Genomic DNA, 13,851 nt, shown 5'->3' with positions numbered 1-13,851 from the left:
GTGTGTGTGTGTGTGTGTGTGTGTGTGTGTGTGTGTGTGTGTGTGTGCAAGGCACTGGGCACACAGCATGCTGTTTTCGAGAGCCAGGCTGGGAGCTGCCAGCTGAGAGATGGGGTGATCTCCTGCCTACCCAGTGGGAGTATAAGATGGCACCACTTTTCTGAAAGACAATTTTGAAAAAGCTTTTAAATACATTTACTTTTGGTAAATATATTTGATTGGTCTAGTAATTTCACTTTGCCACAAAGTATGACTGCATAAGAAAGTAATAATACATATTCAATCATTCAACAAGGATTGACTGAACACCTATCAAGGGCCAGGCATTGTTCTAGGTGCTAGAGACATAGCAGTAAACATAAAAGAGTAAGTCTCTTCCTTCCTGGATTTTTTACATTCTAATGGGGGAGACCAATGGTAAGCAAATGGGCATGTAATACAATGTGTAGTAATTAGATGTACGACTTCTGAAAGCCTTTGAGAGGGTAGGGGGTGATACTTGAATGGAAATCTGAATAAGATGTGGGAGTGAGATATACAACTACCAGGAAAGAGATGTTCTAAACAGAAGGACTAGCAAATGTAAAGGCCATGAAGCAGTAATGTGTTAGGTGAGTTTGAAAAAATATCACTGGAGGCCTCTTTCATATCCATTAGGATGGTTATTATCCAAAACACCGAAAATAACAAGTGGTGGGAAGAACGTGGAGAAATTGGAACGACTGAGCATTTGTTGTAGAAATGTGCAATGGTGCAGCTGCTGCGGAAGGCAGTATGGCAGTTCCTCAAAACATTAAACATAGAATTTTAATGATACAGCAATTACACTGTGGGATACATACCCAAAAGAACTGAAAGCAGGACTCGAACAGATATTCATACACTCATGTTCCTAATAGCACCATTCACAACAACTAAAAGGTTGAAACAACCCAAATGTTCATCAAAAGATGAGTAGAGAAACAGAATGTGTATATACATATGGTGAAATATTATTCAGCCTTAAAAAGGAAGGAAATTCTGATCCATTCAACAAAATGGATGAAACCTGAAAACATTACATTAAGTGAAATAAGCCAGATATAAAAAAACAAATACTATATATTTGCATGTTGTATGAGGTACATAAAATAGTCAAGTTCATAGAGAAGAAAGGTAAAATAGTAGTTACCAGGGGCTGAGGGGAGAAGAGAATTGGGAGTTAACGTTTAAAGTTATGGAACTTCAGTTTGGGATGATGGAAAAGTTCTGGAGATGGATAGTGGTGATGGTTGCATATCAATGTAAATGTACTTAATGCCACTGAATTGTACACTAAAAAAAAAGGTTTAAATGGAAAATTTCATGTTATGTATATTTCACCACAATTAAAAAAAATTATAGGACTGATGTGGCTGGAGCCCGGTGAGTAAGGGAAGAGTGGTAGGGAACATGCAAGAGAGGCATTGAGGGCCTCAAGGGCCAGGGAGGGCCTTCAGGCTTCATTCTAACACTGATGAGAAGCCCCTGGGGAGCTGGGAGCAGAGGTAACACAATCTGATTTACCATCTAAAGGCTCACTCTGGCTGCTGTGCGAAGAGGCTCAAGGGGGCAAGAACAGAACTAGGAAAAGGATTAGAAGGCCATTGCAGTCACCTAAATAATCCCTGAGATTAATTCAGAATCTCTTCAAGGTTTGCAAGTGGCATTAATCCATGACCTACTCTTCATCTTGGCAGGCTCTAGGGCCCGGCCCTGTCCTGTGTGTGTGCGCACATACACGCACACAGGCACATGTGCATTAGCACATAAGAACCTGGGGCTTACTGCCTGAGATTCTAGGAGGAGATTGGATTCCTGGGGCGTTATCCTCTCCCCTGGAGAACTTCCACACCAAACCTGGGTCCTCAACTCAAAGCTTTCCTACAAGAAAATGATACCTTGCCCCACCTGTCTCCCTTAGGGCTGGATGGGGAACAAAAACATCTACCTTTGGGACTTGCTGACTCTCTAAATTCCCGTGACATATGTTCTTCTTTGTTTTTATTCTGTTTTGGTTGGTTGTTTTTATTGTAAAACATATATAAAATAAAATATATATTAACATAAAAGTTACCATTTTAACCGTTTTTAAGTGTATAGTTCTATGACATTAAGTACATTAATATTGTGCAACCATTACCGCCATAAGTCTCCAGGACTTTTTTCATCTTGTAAAGCTGAAACTCTGTACCATTTAAACACTAACTCCTCATTCCACACTCACTCTCCTGCCCCCGGAAACTACCATTCTACTTTGTGCATCTGACTACTCTTAGGAATCTTGTACAAGAGGAACCATATAATATCTGTCCATTTGTGACTAGCTTATTTCACTCAACATCATACCCTCAAGTTTCATCCATATTGTAGCATGTGTCAGAATGTCCTTCCTTTTCAAGGATGAATAATATTCCATTGTATGTATATACCACATTTTGTTTAACCATTCATTTGTTGATGGCCACTTTGGCTGCTCCCACCTTTTGGCTATTGTGAATTATGCCACTATGAACATGGGTGTACAAATATGTTTGAGGGACTTCCCTGGTGGTACAGCGGTTAAGAATTCGCTTGCCAATGCAGGGGACACAGGTTTGATCCCTGGCCCGGGAAGATCCCACATGCCGCAGAGCAACTAAGCCCATGCGCCACAACTACTGAGCCTGTGCTCCAGAGCCCGCGAACCACAACTACTGAGCCTGCGTGCCTAGAGCCCGTGCTCCGCAACAAGAGAAGCCACCGCGGTGAGAAGTCCACACACCACAGCAAACAGTAGCCCCCGCTCTCCACAACTAGAGAAAGCCCGCGTGCAGCAATGAAGACCCAACACAGCCTAAAGTAAATAAAATAAATAAAAAACAAATATCTGTTTGAGTCCCTACTTTCATTTCTTTGGGGTATATACCCAGAAGTGAAATTGCTGGATCATATTGTAATTCTATGTTTAATTTTTTGAGGAATTGTCATACTGTTTTCCACAGCAGCTGCACTACAAGCAATGTACAAGGGTTCTAATTTCTCCACATCCTCACCAACACTAGTAACTTTCTGTTTTTGTTTTTCTTTAATAGCCATCCTAGTGAGTATGAAGTGGTATCTCACTGTGGTTTTCATTTGCATTTATCTAATGACCAGTGGTACTGAACGTCTTTTCATGTATTTATTGGTCATTTATATATCTTCTTTGAAGAAATGTCTATTCAAGTCCTTTGCCTATTTTTTAATTGAGTTATTCGGTTTTTTGTTGTTGAGTTGTGGTTGTTTTTTTTACAATCGTTTTAACATGAAAAACCATTCTCAGCTCATGGCTCATTAAAAACCAGGTCATGGGCCATTTGACCCCTGAAGTCATAGTTTGCCCAACTCCCTCGTTTTACATTTGAGGAAAGTCAGGCTCTGAATGAGGCCCCAGATCTCCTGATTCTCAAGCCAAGTTGTTCCAGTGGGCTCTTAGCTGCTACTTCCTTCATTCAACGAATATTTATTGAGAGCCTACTCTGTGCCAGTTACCAGGAAGGGGATGCTACAGAAGTGAATGGACCAGACCTGCTCCTCAGAGCTAAGAGTACAGAGGGGAGTAAGGCATGAGATAGATAATCACACAAATGAATATATGCTTGCAAACTGATATAAGTGCTGGAAAGGAGAAGTGGCTGCTATGAAAGTACAATAGGCAAGGCCTCTCTGAGGAAGTGCCATTTAAGCTGAGTTCTGAAAGCCAAGTAAAAGCAACCCAGGTTAACAGAAGGGGAGAAAGAGTGTTCTCGGCAGAGGGAAAAGCATGTAAGAAGGGGTAAGAAATTCTATTGCATGTTTTATTAAAAGTGCAATAGGGTTTTAAAGGAGCACCAAGATTATTCCATTTTCCGTGAGTAGAACAAATTGGAGGAGTGCAACAGAGTGTAATAGAATAGACTGGAAGCAGGGAAATGAGTTGGCAGGCCACTCTAATCATTCAGATGGAAGTTGATGGGCATTTGGGCTGGAGCGGTGGTGGTGGAGATGGAGATTAATGAACATGTTTGGAGATTATTTGAGAAGTGAATTCATTAGGACCTGGTGATGGACTAGATGCAAGAGTGAGAGGATAGGGAGGTATCAAGAATGATTCCAGGGGACTTCCCCGGTGGTCCAGTGGTAAAAAATCCGCCTTCCAATGCAAGGGACGCGGGTTCGACCCCTGGTCAGGGAACTAAGATCCCATATGCCGCAGGGCAGCAAAGCCCGCACATCACGACTACTGAGCTCGCGCACCTCAACAAGTTGCAACTACAGAGCCCATGCGCTCTGGACCCCACGCACCACACTAGAGAGAGAAAACCTGAACACCACAACTAGAGAGAAAGCCCGCGCGCCACAACTAGAGAGAAAGCCCGCGCACCACAACTAGAGAGAAAGCCCGCGCGCCACAACTAGAGAGAAAAGCCGCACACCACAACTAGAGAGAAAGCCCACGCGCCTCAAAGAAAGATCCCACATGCCTCAACGAAGACCTCGCGTGCCACCACAACTCAAAAGACCCAACGCAGCCAAAATAAATAAATAAATAATTTAAAAATTCTTAAAAAAAAAAGTCATCTCACCTATCCCTTAAAAAAGTCGTCTCACCTATCCCTTATCTCACCTGAGTGAAAACTGAATCCCAACCTCACTGTGCTGCTTAGACCTTGGCCTCTTGCCTAGACAACAGCCCCACCTGACCCCCTAGTGGCAGCTCCTCTACCCACCCCCTACTTGTGTCCTTTCTGCACACTGATGTTGAATATTTTCTTTAAAATCTGATTACGTCACTTCTCTGATTAATATATACATCAGTGGCTCTTAATTGCCTTCCTCAGGAGTTCTCAACTTCGAGGTTCCAACACACTGGCTAGATCTGGTGTGAAGTGTCCAAAGTAATTTCTCACTATTAACGAAGTACTAATTAAACAATTTACAAATGTAGAACACTTAGAATAGTGTCCAGCACATAGTATTATATAGGTGTTAGGCATTATTAATAGTGAAAATTTAAGACTTATGAGATAGGTGTAACAGATGCTTTTGGTGCTGTGTATACATCCCCATGGCCCACTTCTGCTTTCAGCTGCAGCTGCAGGGAACAGTTCTGTACAGGCTGACAGCATCCCTCCTCAAGGGCCCTATGGGTCTCCCTGCTTTTCTGCCCCAGAGCTTCCTCTTCTCACAAGCTCTGCCGATGAGCAGAGCAGCCTGGAGGTACAGGGGCATCTGCAGGCATTAATTTCCATCTGGTGACTTATCTGCCTCCCCTTCCTACACTGCTACAGCTACCACCATAATCCAGGGGAAAGTAACATAAATCTTAATTACAGCTTGATCAGTGTCCCACTCCCTGACACATCTATCAACGCCTTCCCGTGAAACTCTAGGTCATCTGCCTTATCCTTCTGATCCTCCTGCTTTTGGCCCACTAGCACATGGTGAGAGAGCAACACCTGAGCATCTGCTACTTGAAAAGAGTCAAAGGGCTGGGATGTAAAAAGAAAATAGAGATGGCAGAGTCATAGGTCACACTGCCACGGAGGGTATGAAAAAGGAATGGAGGAGCCTTGAGACCTGGCCTTTCTTCCGCCCTAGGCTCTAAGCAGAGTTAAATCAGCCAGCAAGAGAGAGACAATGAAGCTCCCCCGCCACAGTTTAGATAGATGCGGAATCGAAGGCTGACACTGCGCAGGCGCAGGAAGTAGGCTAGGGTTGTCTGTCACAGACTCACCCGCGGCCCCTTCTAGGCAAGGGCCACGGGGAGAGCACAGTACAGTTCCCCGCGCTAGGAGCCTCCCTCTCGTGCCCCCTCTTCCTCGTGAGGCCCTCAGACCATTCAGGAAAGGTCTGGGAACCCACCTGAGGCCGTCGGGCCGCCCCTCGCTCCCCACTCAGGGCCCGGCCGAACGTGGAAAGCTGGTGGTGCCAGCCTCGGGCGAGGCGCCAAGACGGGAAAGCCCGCCAGGTCGCTCGGGATCGGCCCTCCTCGCCCCAGTTCTCACCTCTTTGTCCATCGCCTTCTCCTCGATACCTAATAACGCGTACAGGTCCATCTGTAAGAGCTCCTTGGTCACCGCCATGGTTCCAACCCTGACTGGATTAGTACCACAACTCCCAAGAGCCTAAGCGTGTGGGGATTCTCGGGGACTATCGACCCCTCAAGCCTGAGGAAGGCACTTAGCCTCCTGGGAAATGTCGTGATCTGAACTAGGCTTGACCGCCTCTGAGGGAAGCGGGCACTAGTGAATGAACTACGACTCCCAACAGCCCTCGCGTCCGCCGCTGGTGCTCTCGGGCTGAGGTGACCGTAGTGATTCTCCTGTCGGAGGCCTTGGTTGGCTCGCGCGAGTGGGCGTGGAGAGTAACGGCGGGGTTGGGTGAGGGTGCACGGGGTCCCGGATATGAGCCGCAGGAGCTCAGCTCCGCCGACCTTGCCGCGCCGCGCCGGCAACCACGATGGAGAATAGGTGCTACGGCTGCGCTGTCAAGTTCACCCTCTTCAAGAAGGAGGCGAGTCTTCTCTCCCCGGGGGCTAGAGGGCTAGGGAGGGCGCGGAGTAGAGGGAAATGCACAGGACTTGCAGTTCGCAGGCTTGTTTTTACGGGCCCTCTCCAGGTGTGTGGTTTTGATGAAGTCACTGAGCCTCAGTTTCCATTTCTATAAAGTGGGGCTAACACTCCCTCGCTTTCGGGGTTGGTGTGAGGGTCCAGTGAGGTGCTGGAGGTGAGAGTTCCCCATAAACTGTAAATTGGGCTCCTGTCATTTTTGGAAATCTAGGCTTTTCTGTCTGCCAAGTGTAGGATCCGGCTGTTTCCTTCCCTCCACCCTGCTTCTCCACAGCCTGCTCTCCATCACACCATGCCCTTTGCTCTCTCTGCTCTGAAACCGTCACCAGCAAGCCCTTCCCCGGTTTCTTGAGTTAGATTACTGCCCTTTCTCCTGCCCCAGGGCACCATGGCAAAGTCTCACTTGTCCTCAGGCCAGACCTGCCAAGTTTCCCTGGTAAACTGCAGGCTTCCTCAGCCTCAGTTGTGACCAGGAGATAGGAACCAGATACGATGAATGAATAGCAGGTAGGGAAGCAGATCCATGTAGCACTCAGAAACCTGGGTTTTGGAGTCAAAGTGGTCAGGATCCAAATTTGAGCTCTGCTGTCATTCATGGGGTGACCTTGATTTGGGCAAGTCGTGTACCTCTCTGACCCCGTTTAAAATAGGAATAATAATGGTGGTCATCAGGAATAAGTAAGATAGTGTGTATAAATTGTGAGGATTAAATCAGGTGGTGAAAGTTAAGTACTGAGTTTAGTGCCTGGCACACAGTAAATGCTTAATAAATGGAGGCTGCTACTGTTACCATCCCATTCTGAGTCAAGCCTCCTTTCATCTTTGCTAGAGCAGAGAAGGCATGGGCTCTGCACTGTTTCTCCTTTTTGAAGAGTCAGTGACCTGAAGCATGGGGCTTTGCCTATTTGTCTTTTACACTCCAGTGTCAGGGAGTTGAAGACAGAGTAGAAAGCATGGGAATTTTGCGTGAAGCTTTCGAGATTTGAATAGAATACTGGAGACTGAGGAATCGCTTTACCCTCCACCCCTGTCTCTCCCCAGTCCTTAGGGGCCCCACTCCTCATCCTCCTCCCAGCAGCTGGTCACAACTCCAGTGTCTGCTCTCTGTGTGTGTTTGGAGAGTCCCAGGGAGGAGCCTGCAGGGGCAGGTGAGAGGTAGACCCCTTGCTTCATGTTTCTTGTAGTACGGCTGTAAGAACTGTGGCCGGGCCTTCTGTTCCGGCTGCCTTAGCTTCAGTGCAGCGGTTCCCCGGGCTGGAAACACCCAACAGAAAGTCTGCAAGCAGTGCCATGAGGTTCTGACCAGGTGAGAAGCCAATATGGTCGAGGGTTCAGCCAAGCATGGCAGCAGGCAGATGGCCAGGCCTCACAGCCTTGTGCTCTATGTCTAGAGGTCAGCCCAGGAAGTGTTTGGGGTGGGGGACACTGACAGGCAGATGGCAGGTGACTTCTGACACCAGATTTCTTCTCTATAGAGGATCTGCTCCTGCCAATGCCTCCAAGTGGTCACCACCTCAGAACTACAAAAAGTAAGTGCTGAAGGGACAGAGACAAATGGGGATGGGGAAAGGACAAGGGAGCCATAGGGTAGGAGTCTCTTCCCAGCCTACAGATCAAATGAACACAGGATCAGGAAAATATCTACCTCTCAGGCTCCTGACTGCCCTCTTGGGCTTAGAAAGCAGCTCACCAGTCCTTTCCCCAGAAAAGATTCTTGGTAGACCTCACCCTCTCATCTGGACTCTCCCGTCGGTCAGCTGGGTTGGGCTGCAGGGTGACAGGAGCAAGCGCCACAGAAAATTGTCTGTTGGAGGCCTCCCTAGCTGCCTAGAAATGATTTGAATGGGAAACAGTGAGTGCCTTCACCCCTCCCTTCTGCATTCTTTAAGAGCCTCTATCTCATATCCTGCCAGGCGTGTGGCAGCCTTGGAAGCCAAGCAGAAGCCCAACACTCCCCAGAGCCATGGACTGACCCAGCAAGACCAAGTCATTGCTGAGCGCCTAGCACGGCTTCGCCAGGAGAACAAGCCCAGTGAGTGGGGGCAGACAGGGTGGAAAAGACACTATTCAGGGCTCGTGGGACTAGGATTCCTCTGGATCTTACAAGGCTTCTCTATGCCAATTGCAGAGTCAGTGCCCTCGCAGGCAGAGATAGAAGCCAGGCTAGTTGCACTGAGGGATGCACCCCAGGGTTCCATCCCTTCCACCCAGGAGATGGAGGCACGGCTTGCTTCACTGCAGGGCAGAGTTCCACCTTCTCAGACCCCCCAGCTGGTGAGTGCTGTGGCTTTGGAGGGATGGAGGCCCTGGGACGAGGACCCAGTAGAAGCCCAGATACGTGTATGCTTAGATACTTTGCAGGAGTACCTCCTGCTCCTGAGGCCTGCTGCCAGACCAAGGAACCAGGGACAGGCAGCAGGATTGGGTGGGGCAGGAAAGAGTGGCCCCTTGGTCCTGCTGGGGACTGCCAGACCTACTTGATTATGTGGGCTCTGGAATTGTCCCCTTTCCCTGAGCTTTGGGAACTCCTCAGCATCCACCCCTGACCTAAAACTGTTCTGAGCCTTATGGTGTGGCTTCCTGCCTACGCTGCTCCCCACTGAGGTTCCCTCCTCTGAGCAGGCACATCAGCCACCAGACACCAGGACCCAGGCCCAGCAGGCACAGGATCTGCTGACAGAGCTAGCAGCGGAGGTGGCTATTGATGAGAGCTGGGAACGAGGAGGCCCAGGTATCTTCTCCACCTAGCTCCCCCAGGGATCTGCCCTGACTCTTTCCCCAGGTGGGAGAGGCTCTGCTGCCCACGCTCTGGGAGGTGAACATCAGTCAGAGAATAGTCAACATTACAAAGGCTACCATTTATTGAGTGTTTACTCCAGTGGGAGCCAGTGTAGGCCTAGTGGATAAGCATGTGGGCTTTAGGCTCAGACAGTGATTCCCTTTTCTACCACTTACTAGCTGTGTGACCCTCGGCATGTTACTTGACCTAAGTCTCACTTTCCTCATCTGTAAAATGGAGGAATGTGTGGTAAAACCTACCTCACAGGGAAGTCATGAGGAGGAAATGAGCTAATCCAGTAGTGCTTAGGACCCTGCCTGGCTCATAGTAAATGCTTAGTGAATGTTCTCTACAACGATGATGACGATGATAAAGAGGAGGAAGAGGCTATTTACGTTTAGTTGAAATTAAATACAATTTAAGATTCAGTTCCTCAGTGGTACCAGCCACATTTCAAGTGCTCCGTAGCCACAAGTGGCTCGTGGCTACAATCTTGGACAGCACAAATACAGCCATGATATGGAATGATCCCATCATCTTAAAAAATTCTTTTGGACACTGCTGTTCAAAAGCTTCAGAGCAGTGGTTCTCAACCATGGATGATTTTCCCTCCAGGGCCCATTTGGCAACGTCTGCAGACTTTTTGGGTGTCACAACTCATAGGGTACCACTGGCATCTAGCGAGCAGAGGCTAAGGATGCTGCTAAACATCGTACATACACAGGACAACCCCGCAACAAAGAATTACAGGCAGGCCTCAGAGATATTGCAGGTTCAGTTGAATACCACTGCAATAAAGTGAGTCACACAAATTTTTTGGTTTCCTGGTGCGTGTAAAAATTATGTACACGATACTGTAGTCTATTAAGTGTACAATAGCATGTTTAGAAAAACAATGTACATACCTTAATTTAAAAATATTTTATTGCTAAAAATTGCTAACCATCATCTGACAACATGAAGCGCAATAAACCGAAGCTCAATAAAACAAGGTATGCCAGTATCCTGTCCAAAATGTCAATAGAACCAAGATTAAGAAACCCTGCTTTAGAGATACAATCTCACTGAATAGCCTCAGTAATCCTATAATAACTGTTATTATCCGTATTTGATAAATGAGGAAACTGAGGCCTGGTGAGCTTAAGGAACTTGACCAAGGTCACACAGCTATTAAGTAGCAAAGCTGGGACTTGAACCCAAAGCTGACTGACTTCAAACATCTTACTCTGAAACTCTGAGCTAAAGGGGACCATGTCAGAGCCACACCCACTCTGGTAAAATTCTTCCTGCCTAGTGACGTTCAAGACCTCAGCTTCCCTCATGTCCTCTCTGCGCTGCTCCCTGGAAATGCTGATTCCAGCCTGTAAGGCAGAGAGCCTGGCTGGACCTTGACCTCCCCATATCCTGCTCCTTTTGGGCAGTGATTCTCATACCATGGGGCAACCACCCTAAGGGCAGCATGTTAAAATATCAGGTGGGTGGGATGGATATAATTGAAAAAGAAATGTCTAAGATTACTAGTTTTTTACATTTGGGATAATGGAGGAAATAACTAATTTTATTTGTAATATAAACCACAGGAGCTATTGTTGAACAAAAAGCTGATAATCTGTGGGTTTTTTTTTTTTTTTTTTTCGGTACGCGGGCCTCTCACTGTTGTGGCCTCTCCCGTTGTGGAGCACAGGCTCCGGACGTGCAGGCTCAGCAGCCATGGCGCATGGGCCCAGCCGCTCCGCGGCATGTGGGATCTTCCCAGACCGGGACACGAACCCGTGTCCCCTGCATCGGCAGGCGGACCCTCAACCACTGCACCACCAGGGAAGCCCAATCTGTGTTTTTTTTTAAAACGTTGAGAAACGGGCTCAGTGGTTTCTGATGAGAGATCCTGAAATGTCTGCCTCCCTGAATGCATCACTCTTTCCAGCCGCCTCTATCCAGAATGACCTCAACCAGGGGGACCCAGGGGCCCAGAGCACCAGCTGCAAGGGACAGGCCACCTGGTCCCTGGAGGAGGAGAAGAGGAGGCTGCTGGCTGAGGCAGCAGTCACACTTCGGGAGGAGAACACAAGGCAGGAGCGGATCCTGGCCCTCGCCAAGCGCCTAGCCGTGCTGCGGGGACGCGACCCCGATAGAGGTAGAGGCTGGGGAGCAGCCACTCATTCATGTCCACTGGGCAGTCCTCCCCACTCTCACCCTCAGGCCAAACTGCACAGTGGCTGTACTCCCTGCCAGGCTGAGTCAGGGGCTGGGGGTCCCTGTGCCCAGGGGTCTATCGAGCTCCACCCAGAACCACGAGGAAGGTGCTGGGGCAAAGCAGTGGATGAGGAACAAGTGGTAGCCATCAGGGGGCAGGGGACCCTGGGTCCCTTCAGGTACGGAGCCTTCTGTTCATGCCCTCCAGCCCAGCATGGTGGGGCAGGGTCTGATCAGAATGGCTGCAAAGGCTGCTCAGTTCTGGAACACGTGCCACTGGAAACCAAACCTCTGCTGGGGGCAGAAGTACAGCCACTCAGGTGAGCTCTCAACCTCACTCCTCTTCCCCTGCTCCCGTCTCTCCCTCTTCAAGTGACCCTGCAGGACTACCGCCTTCCAGACAGTGATGACGAAGAGGATGAGGAGACAGCCATCCAGAGAGTCCTTCAGCAGGTCGGCCCCGCCTTACCCACCTGACCACCCCTTGTCCTGTCCCTGCCACACTGCCCCACCACCCACCTGACCCCATTCACTCTGCCTCCGCTCTGGGGCTCGATGGCTAGTCACTGTGCAGCTCCTGTTCTAGCTGGGCCCCCCTGCCCCTGTGACACAGACCTGCCCCTGGGCCCTTGAGATGGGGTATCAGCAGCCACAGACAACATAAAGGAAGATGGGTTGAGAGCTAAGGCCACAGAGCACAGAAATACTGTGTGTTGGCGGGGCTGCCTGGAGTGGGGAGCTGTACCTCTTCGCCCTGTCCACAGCTCACTGAAGAAGCTGCCCTGGATGAGGCAAGTGGCTTTAACATCCCTGCAGAGCCAGCTCTCCGACCCCAAGCCCAATCCTGCAGGGCAGAGCCTGAGGTGAGGAAAACCCCAGACACAGACCCCCGGGCCGCCACCACAGCCCCCCTCCCTGCCTGGCCGACTGTTCCTCCAGCCGCCCTCCCAGACCCCATTGGGTACCTTATGTCCCCCATTCCTCCCTGCTCTCCAAATGTTCAGGCCGTGGCCGCCAGGCCTGAGGCTGAGGAAGAGGAGCTTCCCTGGTGCTGCATCTGCAATGAGGATGCCGCCCTGCGCTGTGCTAGCTGTGACGGAGACCTCTACTGTGTCCGCTGCTTCCGGTGGGTGCAGGTGGAATGTTCTCTGGGGCTGGGAGAGTTGCGGGGCCACCTGTGATCCCTGACCTCTATCTGTGCTCCACAGGGAAGGCCATGATGCCTTTGAACTTAAAGAGCACCAGACATCTGCCTACCACCCCCAGCATAAAAGCCGAGAGCACTGAGGGAACCCTGGTCCTCCCGGGAAGGCCATCCTACAGGCAGTCACACAAGCTGGGGTGCCCCCCAGGGCATCTGATGGGAGAACATGTCAGGCTAGACTGCTTATGAATGCGCTCTTTCCTGAGCCTCCGTCCCTGGAAGGAGGAAGGATTCTGCATTTGAGACGATGACTGGAGGAGCCAGAGGGAAGGCAGAAGTCTGGAGCCTCCAGCATTGAAGTCTGGACTAGGAGTGAGAGGCATGATGGGAAAGACCAGCCTGAATCCAAGGAGGAGTCCTGAAACTTGCTCAAGGGTCCAGGGCCCTCTACTGGCACTTAGAGCATTTAATAAAGTATGTTGATTCATTGGACCCAGCATCTTTTATCTATAGAACCCTGTGGGCCCTGAGCCTAGGCCTTGGAGAGGTGGCAAGAGCAGAGTAGGCTGTAAGTCCAGTCCTGTAGAGTGAGGAAAAGGCTTGAGCCGTCCTGCAAGCTTCTGCAGGCAGGAACAGTCCCACCCATCCTGGTGGCCTCATACGCAGTAGGCATGAATATTCATACTACTGAACTGAACTCAACTGTGCATCCTGCTCTGGGCAGCCCAGCTTAGCCCCCAGGCCCCACCATACTCAAACACTGCATGCACAAGCAGTGAATGCATACCCTGCTTCCTGCCTTACTCCTAAAGGATGCCACCTCCAGGGCTCCTGTCCCAACCCACATGCCATTCAGACCCAGTGTCTGTTCCCACCAACTTCCTTCTGACCTGATTCCTGGCCTCTGAGCCTATACCCTTTATACCCCTCTGCTTAGCCCCTGCTTTTTCTCTTTCTGCCTCTGGCTTGGAGCTGGTTCGAGAAAGAGTCCTCAGCCTGAGGTCTCCTGAATCATTTAGTGAGGGAAGAGGGTTTAGCTTTCCCTGAGGCCCCCAAACCCAGCTAGTTTTCTTCCTGTTACCTCTCCTATGGGTCTTTGCCACTTGGGTTCCTATTGGTGATGTCAGGATGCTGTGTCTCTTAGC

At 49.5% G+C, this 13,851-nt stretch overlaps 2 protein-coding genes across 4 annotated transcripts in view; one reads left to right on the top strand and one right to left on the bottom strand.

The window, feature by feature from the left end:
* DNAJC17 (DnaJ heat shock protein family (Hsp40) member C17) overlaps positions 1-6,217 on the bottom strand; it is a 38,326-nt gene extending 32,109 nt beyond the window's left edge. The window contains exon 1 of the mRNA XM_029237251.1: positions 6,027-6,217. Within this exon, the coding sequence (XP_029093084.1) occupies positions 6,027-6,104 (78 nt within the window). The 5' untranslated portion in view covers positions 6,105-6,217. The remainder of the gene's footprint in view (positions 1-6,026) is intronic.
* Positions 6,218-6,385: 168 nt separating this feature from the next.
* Positions 6,386-13,164, top strand: ZFYVE19 (zinc finger FYVE-type containing 19). 3 transcript variants are annotated; one of them, XM_029237250.1, is made up of 11 exons: positions 6,386-6,534; positions 7,775-7,896; positions 8,066-8,119; positions 8,504-8,622; positions 8,719-8,864; positions 9,213-9,321; positions 11,294-11,503; positions 11,936-12,015; positions 12,327-12,425; positions 12,567-12,688; positions 12,771-13,164. In XM_029237250.1, the coding sequence occupies exons 1-11, from the start codon at positions 6,481-6,483 to the stop codon at positions 12,847-12,849; spliced, it is 1,194 nt and encodes a 397-aa protein (XP_029093083.1). In that variant the 5' UTR covers positions 6,386-6,480; the 3' UTR covers positions 12,850-13,164. The 3 variants fall into 3 exon arrangements, 1 of the variants encoding a protein (XP_029093083.1); XR_003795825.1 differs by lacking the exon at positions 12,771-13,164 and having other exon boundaries at positions 11,294-12,015; positions 12,567-12,609; XR_003795824.1 differs by lacking the exon at positions 12,771-13,164 and having other exon boundaries at positions 11,294-12,425; positions 12,567-12,689.
* The last annotated feature ends 687 nt before the right edge of the window (positions 13,165-13,851 follow it).

The sequence above is a fragment of the Monodon monoceros genome, unplaced genomic scaffold, assembly GCF_005190385.1.
Source record: "Monodon monoceros isolate NGI ecotype Baffin Bay Population unplaced genomic scaffold, NGI_Narwhal_1 Super_Scaffold_21, whole genome shotgun sequence".
NCBI classification, from domain to species: domain Eukaryota; kingdom Metazoa; phylum Chordata; class Mammalia; order Artiodactyla; family Monodontidae; genus Monodon; species Monodon monoceros.
Note: the sequence above shows the minus strand (reverse complement) of the source record. Positions and strands in the feature narration are given on the sequence as shown.

What these genes read in the sequence shown, in the direction of transcription:
- ZFYVE19 (XM_029237250.1), top strand. Translation starts at nt 6,481, where the DNA reads ATGGAGAATAGGTGCTACGGCTGCGCTGTCAAGTTCACCCTCTTCAAG. An exon ending in TCGCCAGGAGAACAAGCCCA is followed by an intron (nt 8,623 to 8,718) that starts GTGAGTGGGGGC and finishes TGCCAATTGCAG; the next exon opens with AGTCAGTGCCCTCGCAGGCA. An exon ending in CCTGCAGGGCAGAGCCTGAG is followed by an intron (nt 12,426 to 12,566) that starts GTGAGGAAAACC and finishes CCAAATGTTCAG; the next exon opens with GCCGTGGCCGCCAGGCCTGA.